At 40.8% G+C, this 26115-nt stretch overlaps 1 protein-coding gene across 1 annotated transcript; it reads left to right on the top strand.

The window, feature by feature from the left end:
* Positions 1-223: 223 nt before the first annotated feature.
* On the top strand, positions 224-25611 carry LOC133402623 (aryl hydrocarbon receptor-like). Its single transcript, XM_061676578.1, is given in 12 exon segments — positions 224-597; positions 1125-1312; positions 6113-6225; positions 7341-7430; positions 8659-8785; positions 9285-9418; positions 14027-14232; positions 14309-14418; positions 18625-18766; positions 18835-18942; positions 18944-20141; positions 22503-25611. Coding segments are annotated over 12 exon segments (2607 nt in total). The 5' UTR covers positions 224-556; the 3' UTR covers positions 22653-25611.
* The last annotated feature ends 504 nt before the right edge of the window (positions 25612-26115 follow it).

Raw genomic sequence — 26115 nt, 5'->3', positions numbered from 1 at the left:
TAACCTGGAAATGACTGGGATGTGTTACCACGTGAGACTAACGATTTATGTTCAGAAGTGGCAAAATCCCAAGCAGTCATCGCTACGAGCTTGGTCACGGAACAAATACAAGTCGTAAGTAAGGTGCACCTGTGTATGGTGAGGCCATGAGTGGATCGTCCCCTCCCTCACCTTTTTGTATGTCACACATCAACTAACTAAGCCCTCTGCGGGGAGCGCACTCGTTCAGGGCGACCCAGCTCGGCTGCCTCGGAATTTTGGACGACGAGTTGGATGTTAGACTTCCACTTGGTAGCGGTTCATGTGAACCATGGAGCCGTGTCGCGAAACTGACGTGTCGTTATAATTGCGGATGTGGGACGGTGGCCGTGAAGGAGTCAAATGATGTCATCCCAGAGAGTTGTGTCTGAGGCTAACCTGTTTACTATCTCAAGCTAGCGTAACATCGGCGATGTGCTTGTAGTCCTTTCTGCTCACCGGACACATTTTGACTGCATGGCTTGAGTTCCACCTGGTGGATGGATGTGCCGCTCGACCGGGACTAACTGGAGCCAACATGTACGCGGGACGCAAGAGAAGAAAACCGTTTCAGAAAGGGTAATATCATTATTACAACGATTTACACTTCTGAGGACCGGGTTTCAAATCTGTGTGGAGTTTGCATGTTCTCCCCGTGGCTGCGTGGGCTTTCTCCGGGTACTCCGGTTTCCTCCCACATCCACAAAATATTTATGGTAGATTAAGAAAAGACTCTAAATTGCCCGTAGGTGTGAATGTGCGTGCGAATGGTTTTTTGTTTGTTTGTATGTGCCCTGCGATTGGCTGGCGACGGATTCAGGGTGTACCCCGCCTCTCGCCCGAAGATAGCTTTGATAGGCTCCAGCACGCCCGCGACCATAGTGAGGAAAGGCAGCACAGAAAATGGATGGATATCTTAATATAGGGATTTTATTGTGGAAATATTGGAAATTTTACTGTGAAAAAGTGAAATTGGAAGAATGTGGAAATAATTCCAAAGATGTTCTGAATCCGTAGAGAATAACGTGTATGCTCCTGAAGCTTAAATCACAGTCATTGTGATTCACAATTTGGAAAATTCTTGTTGTCCTCTCACTCACATCCAGAACCAAAATCACCCCAACTGAAGGGGACAAGTCCAACCCATCCAAACGGCACCGTGACCGTCTGAACTTGGAGCTGGACAGGCTCGCCGGCTTGCTGCCCTTCCCGCAGGATGTCATCTCCAACCTGGACAAACTGTCTATACTGAGGCTCTGTGTCAGCTACATCTGGGCTAAAAGATTCTTTTCAGGTGTGAAAGTATGCCATAAAGTAGTTTTTCGCCCATCATCCAGCATCTGGAGAAAAAAAACATACACACCCAAACTCATCTGTTTTCTCCAACTGACTGTGCCTTCTCCTCAAACCAAAAACACATGATTAGCGAATAGTCGACGTCGCGCTCAAAGCGTCACTGTGAAGCAGTGAAGTCAGCAAGTCTGTACAACCCTTAGTATGAAGTGAAGTTTAGAAGTGTTGTTCACCAAGTAAAATTGCTTTTATTCTACAATGGGCTCATTTCATTTCCAAACCAAATTATCTTTCAAATTCACATAAAAGATTATTTAAGAAAATAAAAACAGGACTGGGATCTGTCATGGGACTTTTAAGGTGCTACATTAGATATGCACATGGATCCACTCAGATCCTTCTGTCCGTGCTCTGCATCCTCCTGGTGGCCAACATGCGCACACTAGAAGGAGCAGCACAGTGTCCATTGAATTATAGCAAAAAGATTTTTTCAAAAGCTGTTTAAGTCCTAACCTTCTAGTTTTAGTAACTATGTTATTACTGTTCTGTATACTAAAGAGTGCTAATTTTCTTATTTAAACCAAAAAAGAAACACATTAGAGGGCTAGAATGGACTAATGGCGTCTCCATTCATTTCAATGGAAAAAGTTGATTTGACATATGAGTAATTTTAGTTACAAGCGTGGTCATGGATGAATCATAGTTCAAGGTACCACTGTACTTAAAAACGATTTTGTTCACAGTGACGGTGTGGATGGTTCTCTGCCTCTTTAATTGAGGGGCGACGAGTCCAGGTCGTAGAATGCCTTTTGCACAGTCGGCTAGGAGACGGAAAGAAAACAAATGGATATGGATGGATGGACTTGCACTTTCCAACTGAGTTCCATAAATCTTTATGTAGAGTTGTGACATTGGCCAAGAAAGGATGATGCAGATTCTGAGATTTTTCTGTACTTGAGGTATTTTTTGAATCAACTAGCATTGAATGAAAGACAATCATGTCAGACTGACACTGCAGAAACTAGCAGGAGGTCTTCCCCCATTTCTGTCTTGCTCCAGAACAATTGTATCACCCCTGGATGAGCCCTTGTGCATCACAGTGTCTGAAAGCACTCTTTAATGGATTGTCGGTCAGCCTGTTAGCCTGTGGCCATGAGATGACCTCCCTCCTTCGCAAAAGTCACAGACACACTGTAATGTAGCTCTGAGGAGGTGGGAGGAGGAGATGAAAGCTTTGGGGAGTAAAAACACAGCAAAAGAATCCACTCACACCACTTTACAGACTTTGTAAAAGGGGGCGGAAGTGCGGGCACCCACTTTTCAACTTTTGACTCTTGCAGCCACACCAAATCATCTGACACTCTTTTGTTGTGGAGGATGAATTGGTCTTTATAGAGCAGGGGTTTCCAGACTATGGCCCACTGTCTGTTTTTTAGCAGCCTGCGGTATATACTAAAAATAACATTTGGCATGGCTTGCAATGCTTTAACACTCCAAAGAATAAAGATAATTCGGTTATAGAAACAAAAATGGTCCAGACTCAACCCATCCCGCACACCTTCACTACCATCCGCTCCCCGAGGACAGGAGGCTACGGAGCATCCGATGTATGACCACCAGGATGAGGAAAAGCCTCTTTCTGACATCAGCCCCACCATGCCTATTCCTCCCTGCACGTAAACACGTTATTATTTTCTAGTTCTAGTTCTAGTACAAAAGACCCTGGATATATCATTAAATATTACGTGCAATTCAAGCCTCTGGCATTTGTAATCTTTCTACATCAAATTTTTTGATGCATTTGCACCTTTGCAAACATTCACAACTGCAAATAAGTATGTTTATCGTTTTTACCTTTTCTTATTTTATCTTATATCTTATTCTGTTTATATTTCAGTCTTGAGACTTATTGGGCTAATCAGTGACATTGGGTATCAAATGTTATCTTATTTCTTATTCTATTTATATTTCACAAGTCCTGAGACTTATTGGGCTAATCAGGGACATTGGGTATACAATTTTGTGTCGTATCGTGAAAATGTGCATTGGTATAAGAGTTAAAACTCCTTGAATACTTAAATCCTTTGAGCTCTGTTTCAAAGTCCGATTTGTACACATATCACATTAATGATCGTCACATAGTGCTTTAAATATTTGTCATTTCACAACAGATTGCGCTTGTTTTGCTTGTGAATTTGGAAATATGATCTGTGCCTCAATGCAGTGCATGTGTTCTAGTCACAAATCCAAACAATTTGCCTTATCACCTTTAACGAAACAACAGTGACATACGAGTATTTGAAATTAATTATGTATAATATAGAATAGTTTGAGGCCCGCGACCCTAGTGAGGATAAGCAGTTCGGAAAATGAATGGGTGGATGGATAAAATAGTTTGATGTCATAGTTTTAGTGTAAAACATTTTAAGAATATCAAAGTGGCCCTTGCATCCATCGATTTTTCTGTATGCAGCCCTCTGAGGGAAAAAATTGACACCCCTGGTTTAGGTGCTACTGGTTCTGTCACACCTCACCTGATGCACCCATGGGGGATGCAACACCCACACTTGTCCCCGCAGATTATCAAAATTTGGACAAAAAGGACTGTAAATGCAGTGCACTGCCGTTATGGAAAGGAGTAGAAAGACGTTAACATATTTAGATGACACCCTGTCACCATTACCCAAGATAATGTATCCATAAAGAAGGGCAAACTTATCCTTAAAGAAGGACAATACAAAATACATATACATACATTCATACATAATCTTCACATACAGTATACTGTAGAACAAAAAAACGACCTTTGCACGAAAGGTTTGCCACTTATAATTACCCATACATGCATCCACCTAATACCCAATTGTTCTTCCCTATATTCACAAATGTACTGATACATTCTCTATATCTATGCGCCCTTCCCAAATCCTACCCTGTGCAGCATACAGTATGTTTACGTATTCTTTAAAACTGGTTTTATGTTTGGATGTTGCTTTAATTTCTCATTCATACTGTTCTACTGTTTCACACCACAAATTGACAAAAACTTTTCCTTGTTGTGCATATCTTTAATATTTTAAAGTTATGTTGAGACCTCCAACGGTATCAAGTCCCTTTCCTATTCCGAAAACTATTTTCAAGGTTTTCTGGTAGTTTGTCATTTTTGGCTTTGTACATTAGTTGTGCTGTTCAATATGATACAATATATGTGAATTTCCAAAGATTTGATAAGAAAAATAATGAATCAGTGTTTTCTGGATAGCTTACTTTATTAATAGTCTTTATGGCTCTTTTTTTAAAGAGTTGTTGATGACTATCATGGTTTTTTCCAGTTGTTTCCCCAAACCCTAACACAATATTGTAAATATGTTATATATAGGAAACTAGAGTGTGGAGTGGTTTGTGGTCTAGGGTGTCTCGAGCTTTGTTAATGGTGGTGATATTTTTTGCTACATATAGACTGAACATGTTTCAAGTGGCCCCCGGGTAATCCTCTCATTCAATTCTCAATTTATAGTTGAACCCTTCTTATTTATATCCATACCTGTGTGTCTATTGTTTCGTTTCAAAATAACATGTTTTGTTTTGCATTTTGATTGTAGTAGCAACGTGGCGAGATTTCCGGAAAATGAAATTTTGTCAAAATGCCAAATCTTTTTGTAATGGCCACTTCAACCTGAGTACAACACACCAAGAATTTTGAAAATGGGATAATGGGTTCCAGAGAAATTTAGTTTTTTTTTGTTGGAAAAAATGGCCTTCTTGGAAAATGTTTGTGTGTGATATCGCCCTATAGAAAATTTGGCCAAAAAGCACCTTCAAATTCTATTTAAAGAGTAAAACTTTATTATTTCTCAACATATCTCAACCCTTTCGTTTCCTCTGCTACTTGTGGGACCCCCTTCTCCGATTGGCTGACAAGTTTCAGTAAAAAAAAACATCCACCAATGACTGGTAGGGACCAAAATTTCGAGGGGCTCTCCAACTCGACGCGTCAAACGGCGTCACTTGCCCTAAAAATTCGACTTAAATAGGACAAATGGAACATTACACGTGAGAGCAGTGTTGGCAGTACAATAGGTTGTGTAAGGTACTTTAGTAATCAATTGTTTTTTCCCCTGTTCATTTATTTGTTATGGAGGATGTTAGAGGCCTTTAAAATTCTAATCCCGTTATTCTTATTTTACTTTTTGGAGAACATTTCACAAAGATGTCAGCCACTTCAATTACCTTTCAGTAGTTTGCAGTAGTTCAAATTGTAATTGAGCAGCTTTTCACAAAATTTTCTTCTTATTATAATTTTTTTTTTTTTTTTTGCGTCAGACGAAATGAACGCATGTGTTTACATTTCGTCCCATGCTGTGTGGTGAACAAAGACCTTATAGACGATTACAGATGGATGTGGTCCAAATAAGCCATTTAGGCATTTAAACCTTGGGCCTCTGTATTGTCTGCAGCTCTCACTAACTTCCTTCTCTATTAACGTCTCCTCTGTTACCCCAGAAAAGCTCTTTGTTTCCTAGATTCAACCTGCGTGAATCCATTTGAAGCACATTGCTTGCCTCAGCGGTTTTGTCTTTGAGGTCAGAGGTCATATAGGAGCCCTTATAAGCGGTTTGGACTGCCTGACTACAGGAAAGTGTGACTGCTCGTGAGAGTTGGCATCTGAAACAGTTTTAATCTTCCTCCTGTCTGCTACATGTTGTTCTCTCGGGTTTCCCTGGATTCAATCATCATGATTTTTCTCCTGCTGCCTTGCAGTCTGTCCCTCAATCTTCCCCTTCTATTCCCTTCTCTCAAGTGGCGTTGAAAAAACATCTCTCCAGTGGCGTGAGCAAAAGTACTGACCAGCAAGATGACGAGGTGCCGGAACAGACAGCGCGATGTATGCCAGAAGGGGAACTGCTGCTTCAGGTGCAGTAAATACATTTTACTATACAGTGGTACTTTGATTTACATCAGTATACGACAGATTTTCCAGTTATGATATGTTGTTTGGTAGATTGTTATGCTTTGTTTTGCAAACCAAAATTTCAGATATTTATGAAAGCAATTAGAAAATCTCTCTCCGCCTGGTGAAGTGTGTGTGTTCACTGATACACTTTCAGCCATTTACTGAATGGAACAAGTAGCCAAACACACAAATACAAAATGAAAGCACTTGCGAGGAGCTTGGAGCAGATGTTCGTTCCGCCCATTAGTGAAGTGAAGTAAAAAAACAAAAACAAATAAATAAATAATTCCAATTAAAAGTTGAGTCGCACTCACTGATTCACTTTCAGCAATTTATTGAACAGGTCAAACACTTAATCACACTAATACAAATGAAAACAGTAGCAAGGAGTAAATTGAGTTACGAGTTTGTTTGGTCAATGTAGCACTGTACAGGACTATTGCATTGTGTTGAATAACTCCAAAGGAGAACACACACCATATTACCTCTGTCAAGCATAAAGGGCAATAGTGTAGTTCAGGATGTGGCTTTGCCACCAACATAGTCAAAAACTACCTGATTGATATTCACAATGAACTATAATCTGGACCAAAGAAGAAACAATTATACTTTATAAGGAATGTTTTCTTCAACATTTTTTATTCCGAGAAGTCAGACGTCAATTGAAGGCAAACATTGCCGTCACTGAGTGCTCTTGCTGATCCAAGTATTGATTTGAAAGTAGCCCACACATGCAGAAATGCCTCCTACAATCAGGTGCAGAGCCCGTGAACATTAACTATTCAAAGTCATTTGATTTGTCTGACATTTATGAAATGGAAGCCACAGCATTTTTTGTTGTTGTTCCAGGTAAAAAAATGAGCTGAGCCTATGCCAGCAATCAAACTGATTGTTAAGATTTTTCATTCGTTAATTTTATTTCTCAACGCAAAATTAGGAGATGCATGTTTTACACTGGACAGTGACAATTTATAGAACATAACATTCTGTGCTATCACTGTCAAATATCACAAATTCATCAGGAAAGCCAAAATTACATATTTTCTAATAGTCCCCAGTGTTGTTGTCTCTGCAGGCTCTTAGTGGATTTGTCCTGGTGATCACAGCTGAGGGAATCATCTTTTACTGCTCTCATACCATCCAGGATTACCTTGGTTTCCATCAGGTACAGGCTCATCCACTATACGCAGGGAAACAGGGAAGACAGCTTTCAGAATACAACACAAATAAGAACATTATCATTATAGAACAATTGCTCAGCTAACCATTTTCTGACCAAATGTGCGATGCATCGTTGATGAAATGAATATGTGATTGTTTGCGATCTGAGAAATAACCGCCGGACCACTTAGTTTAAAATGACGCCTAAACTAAAACCAGTTTTTAATCGATCACGAAACAACAGGATTATTTCATGTGGGACTGGATATTGAATATGATCGTGGCAATTTGGCAGTTGGTATCATTGTAATATTTTCCACAGTGACTCAATTTTGTTATTGTTTTTGTCTATCTACAATTTACAATATTTTTTCTTTAACTAAATATCGATGACATTGGAAAAAGAAAAAGAGAAATTTGGGCAGAATAGTCATTTTAACTGAGATTATTCTTCCCTCAAGTAAAGATCAATATGCTATTGCATTTGTGAGAGAAGGGGTTGAAAGTGTGGTTTATAAAGATTTTTATAATCTAAATCTAGTGTTTTCCACACCCCGAGGTATATAAAAACCGGCAACACAATTCAACACTGTGGACACACAATTCACTCCAAATGCCGACGACTTAGTGAGGTCATAAACATGTCAGGTCCCAAATGAAGTCACTTTCGTGTCACATACAAATTGTACTTCGTGAGGAAATTCACTGAAACTGCCCCATTGACTACAAAGTTTACATACGGATAATTTCTTGGGAGGAAACATCGTTAGGGAGAGGTAAATACTTAACTGCAAAAAAAAAAAAAAAAAAAAAAAGATTATCTTTGGCCTTGGAAAGCCCCTTTGACGAGACATCCCCTTGGTGTGACTGGGGTGCAAAATCAGAAGATGATGGTCAACCAGCTTTAGTGGAATGACTTTTGCAAGTCCAGCTAACATGAAGATCATGTCTGTCAAGTTTCTACAACTGTCGACGGGAAGAGTCTACTTCAGGGTGGAGAGAACTGACACCAACGCACATATTGAGCCAGATATACTAGTCTAATCTCATTTTGGATAGGGCGATTATCAAATTTTCATATACCATGCATCGCTCTTGAACTACATCTTACACACACACTGTTCCAACCTTACTGTATAGTATATGTGTCATGAGAGTATCAGAAGTCATTTTTCCCTTTACATTTAAAATTCACAGAATAAAAGTCCTCCTTTGTGGTGTTTTCCTGTCAGACGGATGTGATGCACCAAAGCGTGTTGGAGCTAATCCACGCTGAAGACCAGCAAGAATTCAAGAGGAATCTGCACTGGGCGCTCAACCCTCCTGAGGGCCGTGGAACCCCTTTGGACATCGCAGCAGGTCTGGAATCCTCTGTTTGACTCAGCAGGCTCTCTGTGATTTCAGATCAATTCAGTTTTAGTTATATAGTGCGAAATCACAACAGAAGTAGTCTCAAGACACATCACATATGGAGCACGTCTAGACGCACGCTCATACATTAAAGAGATCAACTTGAACCTCGCATGAGCAAGCACTAGGCCACAAGGCAAGGAAACATCCCTCTAATGGAGAAACCTCGAGTTGCCTTTTTTTCAAGTAAATGACTCCTTCTACCAAAAAAAAAAAAAAAAAAAAAAAAACATCCAAAACACAAAGGTAAATCTTATTGGAGGTCAAGAGAGGTGACATTAGCTGAAACCTCTGGAGATGCTGCACATGCGAACATCTACACCCATCCTTCCTGTAGAAACGTCACTGAGAATTATCTTCATGTCAGCAGTTGATGCATGCACACAGATAAAGGACAGTCTTAATCTACTCGGCAATTTTCTATTTTGTGGTGCTACATTTTCTCAAGTAGAGGGCGAGTCAGGTTCCTCCTCGTTGGTGAGCTACAACACTGATGAGCTTCCTCCTGAAAACTCATCCTTCTTGGAGAGAAGCTTTGTCTGCCGCTTCCGCTGCCTACTTGACAATTCTTCCGGCTTCTTGGTGAGATTTTATGAAGAAATGTTACTTTGACTATAGCTTTTAACAAAAGCTTTGCCGAGAGTGTCTGTGTTTTCATGCCAGTTAAGTGGCCCTGGCACTCCGGTGTGCTACCTCAGAGTCTCTCAGGGGTCAGAAGCCACCATTTACTCCTGTAATCCGCCTTAGGAGAGCTTCAATATGTGTGAAAGGGCCTGATTCCCCCCCATTGCCTTGAGGGAATGAGAGAGCTTGCTTTGTCATGGTCAGTAGCTCCAGAGATGCTGCATTCTACTTCAAAAATTAGCTGCCAATGGAGACAGTCGACTAGAATAGAAAACCTTTGTCGTTGTATGGTGCAGATAAAATGGAATTGGGGTGCAACCCTCAAATTCAACAATAAAAATAGAATAGAAAATAATATCATATAAAAAACATCAATTTTCTGCACCACTTATCCTCACTAGGGTCATGAGGTGCTGGAGCCCATACCAGCTGACTCAGGGTGAGAGGCTGGGTACACCCTGAATGGGTCGCCAGCCAATCATAGGGCACATATAAACACACAACAATTCACACTCACATTCACACCGACAGGCAATTTAGAGTCTTCAATTAACTTACTGTGCATGTTTTTCGTATGTGAGAAGAAACCGGAGTAACCAGAGAAAACCCACGCAGGCACAGGGAGAACATCCAAACTCCATACAGGCGAGGCCGGATTTGAATAAGAACTGTGAGGCAGATGTGCTAACCAGTCGTCCACCGTGCCGCCAAAAGCCATTACAGTTTTTCACAATTGCTAAAACACTATATCCCATTCTCTGAATCAAATCCTCAAGGGACTAAACTAATTTCAATTTCAAACACTCTTTTGGCCAATCCTTAGACACTATTCAGATACTTGGACTTGAGTTGCAAAACTCCTCTGCTCTTTTTTGCACAACCTCAAACACATTCCCAGTCACAAAACACATTTCATCATGCGGTACACTTGTAAAACAAACTGTAAACATTTGGCAGCAAACTGTGAACACAACTTCAACACAGCTGTCATCTTTGACACACAACAAATCAAAATTGAACACACGAGTTTCTAATGATGTGATCAGACCAATTTGGCAGGATAAAATGTTGTTGTAATGTTCTTTAACTCTGATGTCTGCAGCCTGGTCAGCATTGCAATGAGAATGTACCATAATTTCTTGTGTATAATGCGCATTTTTTTTACTACAAAAATTGTCGAAAGTCAATAGTGCACATTATACATTATACGACAGGCGGATCAGTGCAGCGTCTGCAGTGATGCGGACTTTGTATCGATCCGTTGTGTTAAAGAAGGAGCTTAGCCAAAAGGCGAAGCTCTCGATTTACCGGTTGATGTACGTTTTGTTTTGTTTTGATTTTTAATACAACGGATGAGTGAACAATAACCATCATTAATTTCTTTATGGTTATGTTTTGTTTAATGATAATATTTTTGGGAACTGCTTGACAGTTTAATTTAAAAATAAAATTAAAAAAATATAATTGAATGTGTTTCACTTGATCTTTCTTGTTTTCTTTAAAGAATTGTACACATCTTACAAATTCTGCCTGGCTAATCAAACATGAGCACAACTGTGTGTTTTCTCATTTACAAAATAAAAGTAGGGCTATGAATTTCAAAATAAGAACAAGTAAATAAAAAGAAAATATTATGTGTTCAAATAAAGTGCTTAACTTTAGAATATTTATTTGAAAGAAAAAAAACAGATAATACTTATTTTTTTGATCATATGGGTAGAAGCAAAATCATGCATTGTAAAAATGCATTATACATAGGTAGAAGGGTTTGCCAGGATTTTGAGGTCAACTTTGGGGGTGCGCATTATACACGAGAAATTACAGTACTCAATTGGCTTACCAGAATAAATAAAGGTTAAATCAATAAATAAAATCAGGCATTTTGTGAATGTAGGTAGAAGTGTTGGATTTGTGTTTAGGGATTTGAGAAAATGGGTGGAGGTTTCAAGAAATGTGGGTAAACTGCAAACAAACTAAGTTATGCAGTGCAAATAGAAATAAAAACAATATCGGCAGAGTTCTCATCTTATCACAAAGCAGAAGCAAGTAATGCTCCACTTTTCATATAAATTTGATGTCCTTGAGAGGTGAAAGCTTGGAGCTGAAATTTCATTCTCATGGTTCACCAGTTTGAGTCAAACTTACGCGTCTCCTCCTTGCCAAAGTGTTTGCGTGCGCAGTAAGCCCGGTTTTTGCTTGTATCTACTGGTCACCATGGCTTTGTTTTCGTAATCCCTGCTGCCATTCAGGACCAGATTCCTGACATCACGACAGCTCTTAAACCCACCTAGGTCAATAATGTAGAGTTAACAGAGCAGGAGGGTCGTCACCCCAGACACTGTGTGTGTTTCAGCTGGGAGGGAGTAGTATGGATATATAAAGAAGGAGAAAGTGTTTGCTGAAAGACCTCCCTTTGTGTGTGTGTGTGTGTGTGTGTGTGTGTGTGCGCGTGTGTGCGTGCGTGCGTGTGTGTGTATACCTGACAATTCATCCATTCATCAGCGTTTTTTTTTTTCTTCTGTAAAAATTTCATTGTGGCAAATCCGATAAAGCCCAGCTGACTTGTGGATGGTGATTCCAGTTTAGTTTACCTCAAAATTGAAGACTTAACATAGTCAACAACTGCCTCTGCGGACCAATTAATGCAAATTCAAATGTGGATCTCATTACTGAGAACCCACCAAAAGTATAACTTAATAATGGAATTTTAGCAAGAACATTATTATTATTATTATTATTATTTTAAACCTACCGAACTTCCATCCATCCATCCATTTTCAACAGGGCTTATCCTGGTTAGGGTCACTGGAGCCTATCCCAGCTGACTTCGGGCGAAAGGCGGACTACACCCTGAACTGGTCGCCAGCCAATCGCAGGGCACATATAGACACGGACAACCATTTGCAATCACATTCACATCGTCACTGAGTGGGAACTGAACTCACGCTGCCCGCACCAAAGTCAGGCGAGTGTACCACTAGACCATCAGTGACCCCTACCAAGCTTTTCTCAGTAAATATTAGAGGTCCGCGCCTGCATGTCGTTTTGGTCACATCATCCATCCATCCATTGTCCAAGCCCCTTATCCTCACAAGGGTCGCGGGCATGCTGGAGCCTATCCCAGCTATCTTCGGGCAGGAGGCGGGGTACACCTTGAACTGGTTGCCAGCCGATCGCAGGGCACACATAACATTCATAACACACTCACATTCACACCTAGGGGCAATTTGGAGACTTCAATTAACCTACCATGCATGTTTTTGGGATGTGGGAGGAAACCGGTGTGCCCGGAGAAAACCCACACAGGCACAGGGAGAACATGTAAAACTCCACACAGGTAGGGCCGGGGATTGAACCCCGATCCTCAGAATTGTGAAGCAGACACTCAAACCAGTCGTCCACCGTGCCGCCTGGTTTCATCATATACACATAATGTTAACATCTGCCTTTCCATTTACATGTATGCATATACACTATGTTCCTAATTCTTAGGCTTATGCTGTTGATGTTCTTTTTCCTAAATAGGTTTGGAAAATGAATGAGTTTATAGTGAATAAAATGTTTTTGATCTTTGATAATCAAGTAAAAAGTCAACATGGGCACACCTCTTGAATATCAGCTTAGCAATTCTCTCATCAATGAAATCATAAATCCATGATAGTGTCTGCCTGTATGCATTTGAGTATATAAGAGTTGACCTCCAGATTTTCAGTTTTGAGGTATACTGTCATCCACACTCATCATGTGCCGCATGTTCTCAACAGGGTTGAGGTTCGGAGTTGATGGTGGCCACATCCTAAGTTTGTTACCATTTATACACATGGCATTTTCTGCAGTGTGGGCTAGTGTGTTGTCTTGCATAAGCAAAGCAAATGTATTTATATAGCGCATTTCATACACAAGGTTACTCAATGTGCTTTACATGATTAAACGTATTTAAAAACAAAGAAAAACAAACACCTTCTAAACACTTAAAGAGAAAAAAATAAAAATACAATTAAAACAGCGTACAGTGCAAGAAATATCATTTAAAAGTGGAAATGCTCTAAAAGGTGGGGGGGGGGGGGTATAGTTTTTAACCTGGACTTAAAAACATGAACACTTGGGGCTGACGTCACTTCTGTTGGCAACTGATTCCATTTGTGTGCATCATAACAATAATTTTACTGTGGAAAGTCCAGTACATGGTGGCCATCCACCAACCATCCAGGACTCCATCCATAGGAGCACATTCGGTGAATAAAACAGTTTGAAAATTAGTTTTCATTGCAAATTTTTCTCCTAATGAGATTGGTTATGGGTGGCCAAAATACAGCTTTAAGTATGACTGCGAGCCTTTGGATGATCCTGCAATGAAAGGTTCTTGGCACTCATAACATCAGTTTCAAACACCTGCTTACTGTTCATTAGTGGCTTTTGAACAGCTTTTCTCTTAATACGCCTTAATCCGAACAAACCTGTTTACTCTCTGCATCACAAACTATAAATTGGAACAAAGTGTAATGTAAACTGTCTTTAAGGGAACTTGGGGACCTGCAATAATTTTTCTCCCAACTCTTCTTTCAGGCAATGAGCATCCAGGGTCGGCTGAAATTCCTCCACGGACAGAGTGGACTGCAGTGGACTAATGAGCAAGGTGCCCCGCTTCAGCTCGCCTTGTTTGCCATCGCCACTCCCCTGCAATCACCAGCTATTCTGGAAATCAGAACAAAAAGCATGATCTTCAGAACTAAGCACAAGCTTGACTTCACTCCAATGGCCTGTGATGCTAAGTATGTGCTTTTGTGCTGGTATTTTAATGTTTCAAGTATTCCATTTTAAGCATAGTGTCACGTTTGTGTTTTTAAGGGGTAAAATTGTGCTGGGTTACACTGAGGCAGAGCTACGTGTCCGAGGTTCGGGATACCAGTTCATCCATGCAGCTGACATGCTGCACTGTGCTGAAAATCACGTCAGAAGTAAGTTAATAGCTCACTGACTATATATTGATGGGTGGACCTCATCACGTAATGAAAGAAAAACACAAATTATCATATCAGCAAATCAGAATCAGAATCATCTTTATTTGCCAAGTATGTCCAAAACACACAAGGAATTTGTCTCCGGTAGTTGGAGCCGCTCTAGTACAACAAACAGTCAATTTACAGAACACTTTGGGGACATAAAGACATTGACAAAAAACAATTGTGCAAAAAGATGCAGAGTCCTCTAGCACTTAGAGCAGTTCGAACGACTAATATTGCAATAGTCCGGTGCAATGACCATTGTGCAAAGGGCGCTGAGACTTCAAGGAGTGTATGCGGTTTAAAGTGACGAGTAGTGCGATCATCTGGGACAATGTTGGCTGTGCAAATGTTACAGATACTCCTCAATCAGTGTGCAAATGGAGCAGATGCTACTCTGGCATGAGTGGCCAGTATATGCAAATAGTGCAGCATGGCGAGACAACTACAGTGAGTGCACGAGTAATACATAATTGGCCCCACAGAAATGTGACAACGAACTCAAGTCAAAAAATTGCCAGCTTGTTGTAATGGAATTATAGGTTAGGTGTTTAAGAAGTTGATCGCAAGAGGGAAGAAGCTGTTGGAATGTCTACTAGTTCTAGTTTGCGTTGATCGGTAGCGCCTACCTGAGGGAAGGAGCTGGAAGAGCTGGTGACCGGGGTGCAGACGGTCCGAGAGGATTTTGCCCGCCCTTGTCTTAGTTCTGGCAGCGTGCAAGTCCTCAATGGTGGGTAGGGCGGTACCGACAATCCTTTCAGCAGTTTTGATTGTCCGTTGCAGTCGGAGTTTGTCCTTTTTTGTAGCAGCACCAAACCAGACTGTGATGGAAGAACACAGGACCGATTCGATGACCGCTGTGTAGAACTGTCTCAGCAGCTCCGGTGGCAGGCCGTGCTTTCTCAGAAGCCGCAGGAAGTACATCCTCTGCTTGGCCTTTTTGAGGACGGAGTTGATGTTGTTCGCCCACTTCAGGTCCTGAGAGATTGTAATTCCCAGGAACTTGAAGGTCTCGACGGTTGACACAAGGCAGCTGGACAACGTGAGGGGCAGCTGTGGCGAAGGATGCCTCCTGAAGTCCACGATCATCTCTACCGTCTTGAGCGTGTTCAGCTCCAGGTTGTGTCGCCCGCACCACAGCTCCAGCCGCTCCGCTTCCTGTCGATATGCAGACTCGTCACCGTCCTTGATGAGGCCGATGACAGTGGTGTCATCTGCAAACTTCAGGAGCTTGACAGTCGGGTTCGCTGAGGTGCAGTCGTTCGTGTAGAGAGAGAAGAGCAGCGGAGAGAGGACACAACCTTGGGGCGCCCCAGTGCTGATGCTGCGTGTGGATGAGGTGGCCTCCCCCAGCCTGACCTGCTGTGTCCTGCCCGTCAGAAAGCTGTAAATCCACTGGCAGATGGCAGGTGAGACGCTGAGCTGGAGAAGCTTGGTTGAAAGGAGTTCAGGGATGATGGTGTTGAACGCTGAGCTGAAGTCCACGAACAGGATCCTCGCGTAGGTCCCTGCACTGTCGAGGTGTTCTAGGATGAAGTGCAGTCCCATGTTGACTGCATCATCCGCAGACCTGTTCGCTTGGTAGGCAAACTGCAGGGGGTCCAGCAGGGGACCTGTGACACTCTTGAGGTGGTCCAGCACGAGACGTTCAAAGGACTTCATGACCACAGATGTCAAAGCGACAGGCCTGTAGTCATTCAGACCAGAGATTGCAGGTTTCTTGGGGACTGGAATGATGGTGGAGCGTTTGAAGCAGGATGGAACTTCGCACATTTCCAAAGATTTGTTAAAGATCTGAGTGAAGACTGGAGCGAGCTGGTCCGCGCAGACTTTGAGGCAGGATGGGGACACATGGTCCGGTCCTGTTGCTTTGTTAATCTTCTGTTGTTTGAAGATGCGTCTCACATCCTGTTCATGGATGGTTAACGCAGAAGTCAGAGGTGTGGTTGTGGTCGCGGGTGTGGCCGGGTGGGTGTGTGGAGTGAAACTGTCCTTTTCAAATCTGCAATAGAAGGTATTCAAGTCGTTGGCTAGTGTGCTATTGTTCTCAGCTTGGGGGGATCGTCGCTTGTAATTAGTCAGCGATTGGAATGCACGCCAGACTGATTTCGAGTTGTTCGCGCTAAACTGTTTTTCCAACTTTGCTGCATAGATCCTCTTTGCAATGTTAATTTCTTTAGTAAGCTGGTTTCTAGCTCGATTATACATTATAATTGATTATGATTATTTCATTATAATTTAATGAAACCCATTAGCGTGACAAAGAAAGACATCCTTATTTTGCTATCTTTAAAGGCAGTAAAGGTGGCCATGATGTGCACATGTGAGGACTTTTAAAAGAAAAATGTTTTTACCCAAAATGTGTTTGGAAGACAGGCTACTAATAAGCAATCAGTTTACGTGACCTACTTGGCACATGTGCCAGATGACCCAGTTTGTTGTAACCATGGTGCCCACATCACTTTTATCTGACGTTCTCAGACAAAAACAAACTCACTGAATGCATTTGGTCATACAGCGATGTAAATACTGTACATGCATGCATTTGAAACAGTTACATACATAATGAATACGCTCTGATGCATGCCTGGATGGTACACACACAAAGGGGGATACACACAAAAATCACATTTTAGCTTCTGATCATCAATGTAATATTTATGAACATGTAAAGAATGAATGGCACTTTTATTATATGAAAACACAGCTGCTACATATTGTGTAGTCTAAAGTTATCTAACAATGAAGATATTGAATTACCACCGTTATAATACAGAGATATGCTGCTTGAACATGGAACAGGAATAGCAACTTTCACAAATAATAATAATAAACAGATCACAAATAACTTTTTACATGAACATGTGACAAACTGACAGTAGTTTCTAAAGACTCAACAAAACAAAATCAATGTAAACAGCTCAACACAAATAATATTAAGAGTAGTCAGTATTTTTAGCGTGGTCATCTCGTGAAAGTTTATACCTTTCTGGGTTGGGGCAGTGTTGCCACAGTTTCCTTGAAAAAGTAACTTACCGTAATTTCTCGTGTATAATGTGCATTTCTTCCCCCCCAAAAAAAGTCATTATACACATTATACATGGGTATAGAGGAAAATTGAAAAAATACTTTCACATTCTATCAATGTATGTCGCGATCTAGAGGTTATGAAAAAGCTGGACACTTTCATTCCAATATGCCACCAGCACCTAGAGGTTATGAGAAAGGTGTAGACTTTCATTCCAAAATACCAACGCCACATAGAGGTTATGAAAAAGGTGAAGCCGACACTTTCATTTCAATATGACACGGGTACGTATGACTGCATATATGTAAAGTTGTGGTCATAAGTTTACATACCCAGGCAGAATTTGTGAAATATTGTTTTTTTTTCTAATACGACTGATGACTGAACAACAACCGTCATTAATTTCTTTATGGTTATGTTTTGTTTAATGATAATTATTTTCTGAAATGCTTGACAGTTTAATTTGAATCCCATTAAAACAAAATTAAATGTGTTTCGCCTGGCCCTTCATGTTTTCTTTAAAGAACTGTGCCCATCTTGCAAATTCTGGCTGGGCAATCAACCATATGAACACAACTGTGTGTTTTCTCATTTACTAAATAAAAGTAGGGCTATGAATTTCAAAATAAGAGTAAATAAACACAAAATATTAAATGCTCAAATAAGGTGCATAACATCAGAATCATTATTTTTTTAAACTAACAAAATACAGATAATACTTCATGTTTTGATCATATGGGTAGAAGCAAAATCATGCATTGTAAAAATGCATTATACATAGGTAGAAGGGTTTTCCATAATTTTGAGGTCAACTTTGGGTGTGCGTATTATACATGGGTATGCATTATACACGTGAAATTACGGTAGTTACTGATTACTTTATTTCAACAGTAACTAAGTTAATTACAAGTAACCTTTTATTTACTTTCAGCAGCTGCCAAGTGGCAGGAATATCACTTATCCACAGTACAAAAAGAGCAGCTTAACCGTACCCAATACTTGGTAATATACGCCACACAAGTTACAAAAAATATGTCATCAACATGAACCAATGACTGAAATATCAGAGTAGTTGAAGCCACATTAAATGAGCTACTTAGTGCAGACCTGACATGCCAGACTTGACATTCTAGTGATAAAGACTGGTGAGAGCGGCCTCACCGTCTTCCGGTTGCTCACCAAGGACAACAGATGGAAGTGGGTCCAAGCCAACGCCCGTCTTGTCTACAAGAATGGGAAACCGGACTACATTATCGCCACACAGAGGCCGCTGGTGTAAGTGAAGGATGTCAGCCTGACCTACAGTTACCTGGATTCTTTAATAATTGTTTCTCTTTCAACAGGGACGAGGAAGGAGGAGAACACCTGAAGAAACGATCCATGCACCTTCCTTTCACCTTTGCCACTGGCGAGGCACTTCTCTACCAGACTGGTTACCCACTCTATGGCTTTCCAGGAAAATCTCAAGGGCAAAGCCAAATGCAAGAGGGGGAAAATGGAAAAGAAGTTCTCAGAGGACATGCATCCAAAGTCCTTGCTGGAAGCACTGATGAGCCAAGATCACTCTGTTTATGTCTGCCAACCTGATTCAGAGGCTCACAATTCCTACGCTTGCAGTACTTTTAGCAAAGAGCAAGGAGAGACTTCTGGATTTGGCGACAGCTGGCAGATGACAGCAAGATGCAACAGAGAAATGTCCATGTGTGATCCACTGCTAGCCACCCTGGACTCTCTGTCTCTGGATGGAGAGGAAACTTGCTCTAACAGCGAAATCCTCAGTGCTTTGGAGAACCTAGGCCTAAATGCCGAAGACCTAGAACTTTTGCTTTTGGATGAGAAGATGATCCAGGTAGAAATGGATTCCAGCCATTTCTCGACACTCAGCGAGCTCACCAACAATGAAATCCTCTCCTACATTCATGAGTCATTGGAGATGGGATCCAATAGAGAACAACACAATGACATAGTTGGATTCGGACTATATAACCGTTCTCCAAACTCTTCCGAAAGTGCCAACCAACAGGTGCAGGCACATTGTGTGCCTACTCACCCTACCACTCTGTCCATCAGCGGGCAAATGCAGCAGCTGCCCATCAGTGCAGGTGGGATTCTGTTTCCTTCTGGAAGTGTAGACGCCAGCAGACTCTCTGGCAAGAGCCAATGGATGCTATTGGCTGAGAAAGCCTACCATAGTGACAGGCACACTCCTCCTCATCCTCTTGTCAACGGGGAGAACAAAGACATCTCACCACTGGAGTCAAGTCACCCTTGGCAGCCAGGAAACAGCCAGACTTTGTTACATGACTCCCAGAGCCTGGAAAGAACCTTTAGGCGCAGTAAACATACTACTTTCCTTCAGAATGCGCTGGTTGACCCTGTAGTCTCAAACATACCACATGCGGGCAGTTCAGCACTGAATGGCACAAATGTTTGTCACTACGAACATTTGGTGGACTCTGCACAGCCACACACACTGGAGGGTCAGCAATCTCACAAGCTCCAGAGTCCAGCTCTGTACCCATGTTTGGCTCAGTGTTCTCAACAAAGTGCTGCTATGGAGCAGGAGCAATTGGTGGCTCTGACGCAACCTTCAGTCGACGCCTATAGTCTGTTCAACACCACCAACACCACACAGGGTGCCCGCAACCAGGTAAGACTCAGACAAATGTTCTATAGCAGTCATTTTAGAGTAAAGGATTAGCAGAATGATCATATATGGACAGCAAAGTTATCTTCATTGAAAAGAATAGCTGTCGTTACAATTCCATATTTCTATACAAACATGTCAAACATTCTGTCCTGCATCAATGCCACTACAGTATTTGCTTCTTCTACCCTCCAAATGACTTTAGCTGCCAACTTCCCTTACAACTGTTTGGTCTGGAAGGCCCCCCCTAATTGAGCTACTGAGAACTAGAATGGGGTAACACAATTTTTGTCATTTTGCAAGAGTGATTTAAAGTTTTATATCTTAATGATTTATATGGTAATGTTTACTTCTTATGTAGACTTGTTTTTACAGGAAATTTTGCTTTATCTCAGATTTTGGGATTTTGCCAAATATAATGATTTTGGGCTTGGATCATATTGGCTATTCATATTGGACCATTTTTCTTTGACTATGTAACCGCAAATGAGGTATTATCATCATTTTCGGTTTCATAGGGTTGGATCTCGGTTGGTATTATCTAGGTTGCCTGAAAGAAAGGAAACAAAGGGGGACAGAAAAAAAGTTGTGTGTCTGTCAAATCTACCAATAGTTCATGAAAGATGATAAATATCATTCACTAACTGTATACTAACATGGAGATGTACTGCCTGGCACCCAAGCTAAAGCACTAATTACTTTCGGAATCTTGTATCATTCTCTGAACCTTACTTTCTGGGATGTTTTTGCAGTTGGTGAAGTCTGGTTTCATGGGCCTGGCCATCTCGTAAAAGGGAGTTGGCACAGTGTTGCACTGAGGGATCATGAAAGGGCTGAGTGCAATAAGGACTGCACCCAATACTGTATGTCAAAATTGGAACTAAAACTTGATTTAGACCAGTACTCATTTGAAAGATATGCCATTTCTCTATAAATTCCTGCACTTAACTTGGAAAAATGACCAAAATTGAGTCACTCTATCTGTGGGTCAATTGGAAGCCTTTGACAGGGCCTGATGTCTTGCTCTCAAACATCAACTAAAGTAGTGAATCTACACCACTCTTTTGCTGTCATAGAAAGTTAGCACATGTAAGCTTCAAGCATGAAACTTACTGTAAACTGTGATGATCTGACGAGACATGCTATGTAACTAAGAAAAGGCTTCTATTTCTGTGCATACATAAATCTTTTAGACAATAGTGAGATCTCCAATTCCACTATCCGTTGGATAGAGGTGTGCTATGTGTTTTGCTTTAAGCATGAGAAGCTGTGCTTGGCACATAGAATGGAATGTGACAGAAATAGATAAAGATAGAAAGGAAAAGGCCGTAGTGAGATACGGTACAATAATTAATAGAATAATGCCCCCAAAGACGGCTGACCCGGCATACATTAATTCACAAGCCTCTGGTGTTATTTTTCAGGCTCAGTGAGTATGGCACCGCTGACCTACTATTTGCCTGTCATCATTTACCTCATGACGAGACAACAAATCTGGGTTGTTATAGTGAATCTATGATTATTGGATTGGATCGGATCATGACGGCTGCATACAGTACATACCTGGGATTAAGGTTACAAGGACATTGCAAATAAATACTGATCTATGAAATTCTTGTTTTATACAGGAGGTCCTATATGCTCCTTGTTCATTAACTCATTCAGTGCCAATCGTGAAGGCAGAGGTCCCCATATTGCCAGCCGTTGTAGAGCATTTGACTGATTTTTAAGGATTTTTTTAAGGACCCACTGAATATTGAGTTCTGTGACAATATAAGCACTATTCTTTCACCCAATTTTTTATTTTATTTTTTGGTTTGGTTTCTATAATGTTCTATAATGTAATCCGCAGGAATAAAAAACTATCTGAGCAAAAAGCAGTGAAAATGAGCTTTTTGTGAAAAGAAACCAGTCAAGCAGACCAGTGACTTTGACGCTAATATTGTTTGCTTTTGTGACACCTCAAACTGTAAAACAATAAAAACAAAACTGAGAACGGGCTCTTGATAGCAATGTAATAATTTATTTACAGATAGATAACTAAGAAACGCGCCGAGAGTAGCGCTGACTCACTGCATGGCCCGAGTTGAACGTCACTCGCTTTTTTAAATGGCGTTCCTCACTCACTCATGAACCACATCATCTTTTCTCATGATCGCAACACACACTTTATACAACCCACAGATACGCAGTAAACCGTTGAATTCCATTTGAAGACTATAAATGTCTACAGCAGTGAATGAGTTAATGTCAAGTGCATTTTTGATCCTAAAAACATATTGTATTGGTCTTTAAACAGAGACATTTGAAGGCTATATCGAAGTCATTGTCATCTCATTGTGATCACTTGGTTGTGGTTTTCAGCTGGAGAATGGTTGCCTCCTCAACGTCGCCAATGCCACCTTCATCCAGACCTGTCTCATGTCCAGTGGGAACAGAGAGGTGGCAGCCAACGTCCCAATCTCGTGCCCTGACGGACTCCCAGACACCCAAAAGTCAGGATTTATCCTCTGACAAGGAGGTACCAAATCTAAAATACAAAGAGAGATTCTGCGAAACATTATGCTTAGATCAAACTTCAGGATTTTAGCCCCAATATTGGCCCAATTTGCTATCACAGGTGATTTCCCAGATCGGGCCCAACATATTTTGTCGGGAACAACAAAACCTCTTGTAGTCTGACATAATCCACGACCAACAATTTGGCCCTACAGTAGCCCTGCGAAGCCAAAATGAAAATGTTAGCATGTTTAATTTTTTCTTTTTAAGATATGTTTGTGTAGTCTGATCAACGACAACTCTCCAACAGCACACCTTGACGACGACCAATAGGAATGCATATTGTGACCACCGCATTGCCTCCCGTGCTTGCCATTAGTCAACATACCGTACTTGGTCACCGTTGTCAACATTTATTCACAAGATACAAGGTACTTTTATTGTCAATTCTTCAATATGCGTAACACATACAGAGGATTGAAATTACAGTACTCAAGGGCATGCGGTGCTACAAAAGACAGTACAAATAATATCGATATAAAAGCTAAATAAACAATAGTATATACAATATAAAAAGTATTAATTGAATGTGCAAATATCAAAGGTCAGGTGACGTGTGCAACATAGTCAAGGTCAGAGAACCAAGGCAAATAAGACATTTATAAATTAGATGACAAAACCCCAATGCTGCTGAAGTGGCAACCCCGAGTCTGGTGCAAGTGTGTGTGTGTGTGTGTGTGTGTGTGTGTGTGTGTGTGTGTGCGTGTGTGTGTGCGTGTGTGTGTGTGTGTGTGTGTGTGTGTGTGTGTGTGTGTGCGTGCGTGCGTGCGCGTGCGTGTGTGTGTGTGCATCTACATGTTTGCGAGGTGTCAGAGTTCAGGTGGGCAGAGGACAGAAGAAGTAGAGAGGGCAGAGAGTTCAGATTCGTGACAGCCTGATGAATAAATCTGTCTTTGAGTCGGCTAGTCCTGGCCCCCAGACTCCGCAGTCTCCTGCCTGATGGCACGCGCACAAACCAATGTTTACTGAAGCTTTAGAACATGATTTGACAGAACGCCAGCATGTTTATGTACAAACGATAGTGTTAGCACTAGCTTGCTAGGCTACATAACGTTTTGTTACCCGCTTGTGAGCCGTTTCGTAGTAAAAGTGAATTAAACGTACGTGAACATACCTCAAGCAGTCCTTGAATGGATAGCCCAAAACATCATCTCCCGAGCACCCGGTGACACTGCACTTTTTTTTCCTCTTTTTGTTCTTTTTTCCCCAACATTGCCGCAGTGATGCACTGTTTGACAACAACTTGGTGTCTCCATGGTAACAAGTGTATCTGGTTGTGGTGAAAGGTGACATATTTTCTGGTCACGCATCCCCGAAAGTGTTTGATTTGAAGCCCAGTGATCGTAAAAGATGTGATACGCTGGTATCGGAATACATGTCGTGTAGTGTTTAGAGCGTCGGCCCCACAGTTCTGAAGAGCGGGGTTCAATCCCCGACCCCGCCTGTGTGGAGTTTGCATGTTTTCCCCGTGCCTGTGTGGGTTTTCTCCGGGCACTCCGGTTTCCTCCCACATCCCCAAAACATGCCTTAATTGGAGACTCTAAATTGCCCGTAGGTGTGAATGTGAGTGCGAATGGTTGTTTGTTTGTATGTGCCCTGCAATTGGCTGGCAACCAGTTCAGGGTGTACCCCGCCTCCTGCCCGATGATAGCTGGGATAGGCTACAGCACGCCCGCGACCTTTGTGTGGATAAGCGGCTCAGAAAATGGATGGATGGATGAATGTCGTGTAGTGTTGCCACTGTTTCACCGAGATACAGCAAATTTTTATGGCAGTAGTCAGGCGCAATCGTGAAAGATCAAATTTGTCTTGTAGTTTGAGCCAGACATTAGAAAAGATTAAAAAGGCATTTACCACCATTTTTCACTTCTCATGAACTAGTTGGTTTGATGTGAAATTGTCAACTGTGTTATAATGTTCCTGCGCACACTGAATCATAGTCTAGTGTTCATTAGCGAGTCGGATCTGTGCTCACTTATTACTGCTACAGCGGAGGCAGCACCTACTAATCTGTAAATACTCTCTCTTGAAGAAGTTTCAGTCAAAATAATTTTTAAGTTTCTTGTTCATTCCAAGTGGAACTTCTTGTTAACTGTTTGCGGGGCACATTCACGTGTTTGCAGCTGCTATTTTGACAGTATTGACGCATATTGTTGAAACACACAGAAAAAAGCTCGGTATCACGAAATTACATGAAAATAATCCCTTAATAATGTGAAAATGTATTGTTCGAACAATATCTTTAAACTCATCACATAATTTCAGTATGTATGTCCCTCCAGCTGATCAATGAGGAACAATGGTGCCTGAAAAGGTCAGATCCTTTCTTTCTTCAGTACGTTACCCATGCATTTCAAAATACTTCTCAAAGTATGCATACTAATACAGTGAATATAAAAAGTCTACACATACCTGTTCAAGTGCCAGGTTTTTGTAATATTAAAAAAAATGTGATCAAGAAAAATCATTTTAAAATTTTTTCCACAATTAATGTGACTTATAACCTGAAAAACTCAATTGAAAAAAAATATATTTTTGAGAAAGGAGGTAAAAATATAAACAACTGAGAAAATGTGGTTGCACATGTGTGCACACCCTCTTATAACTGTGGTTGTGTTCAGAATGATCATTGGAATCACCTTATACCGTATTTTCACGACCATAGGGCAGTCTCAGTTACAGGGGTCTATTTCTGTATTTAACACATACATAAGGCACACCCTATTATTGGGCGCAGGTATGGTAAAACATATGCTAGCTTAAAACATACGGTAGCATGCATGCACGCTAAAACAATTTATAACATTTATAGATGTTGAAACTCGGTGCACACATAAGGCGTGCCGCATTATAAGGCGCCCCATCCATTTTGGAGAAAATTTAAGACTTTTAAGTGTGCCTTATGGTCGTGAAAATACGGTATATATATATATATATATATATATATATATATATATTTACATATACATATATATATATATATATATATATATATATATATATATATATATATATATATATATATATACATATATATATATATATATATATATATATATATATATATATATATATATATATATATATACATATATATATATAGAGAGAGAGAGAGAGAGAGAGAGAGAGAGAGAGAGAGAGAGAGAGAGAGAGAGAGATCACAAAAACCTGGCATTTGAACAGGGGATTTTATATCCACTGTTACAATTTCATCGGTTTTGCTCAATAGAAAACTCACCATGTTCTGAGCTAATCAAAAAAGTTAAATTTAATTGAATCGTGCAAACGAGCCACATTCCTGCTTCATATCACTTCTATCATTTAACGTTTCCATTTATCTTGTTTTAACATGAAAATATCATATCTTGAAATAATGTAAAAAGTTCACAGTACAACATGAAAAAGATATATATATAAC

This window comes from Phycodurus eques, chromosome 1 (assembly GCF_024500275.1).
Source record: "Phycodurus eques isolate BA_2022a chromosome 1, UOR_Pequ_1.1, whole genome shotgun sequence".
Lineage (NCBI taxonomy): Eukaryota > Metazoa > Chordata > Actinopteri > Syngnathiformes > Syngnathidae > Phycodurus > Phycodurus eques.
This window is presented reverse-complemented; position numbering and strand designations above follow the sequence as displayed.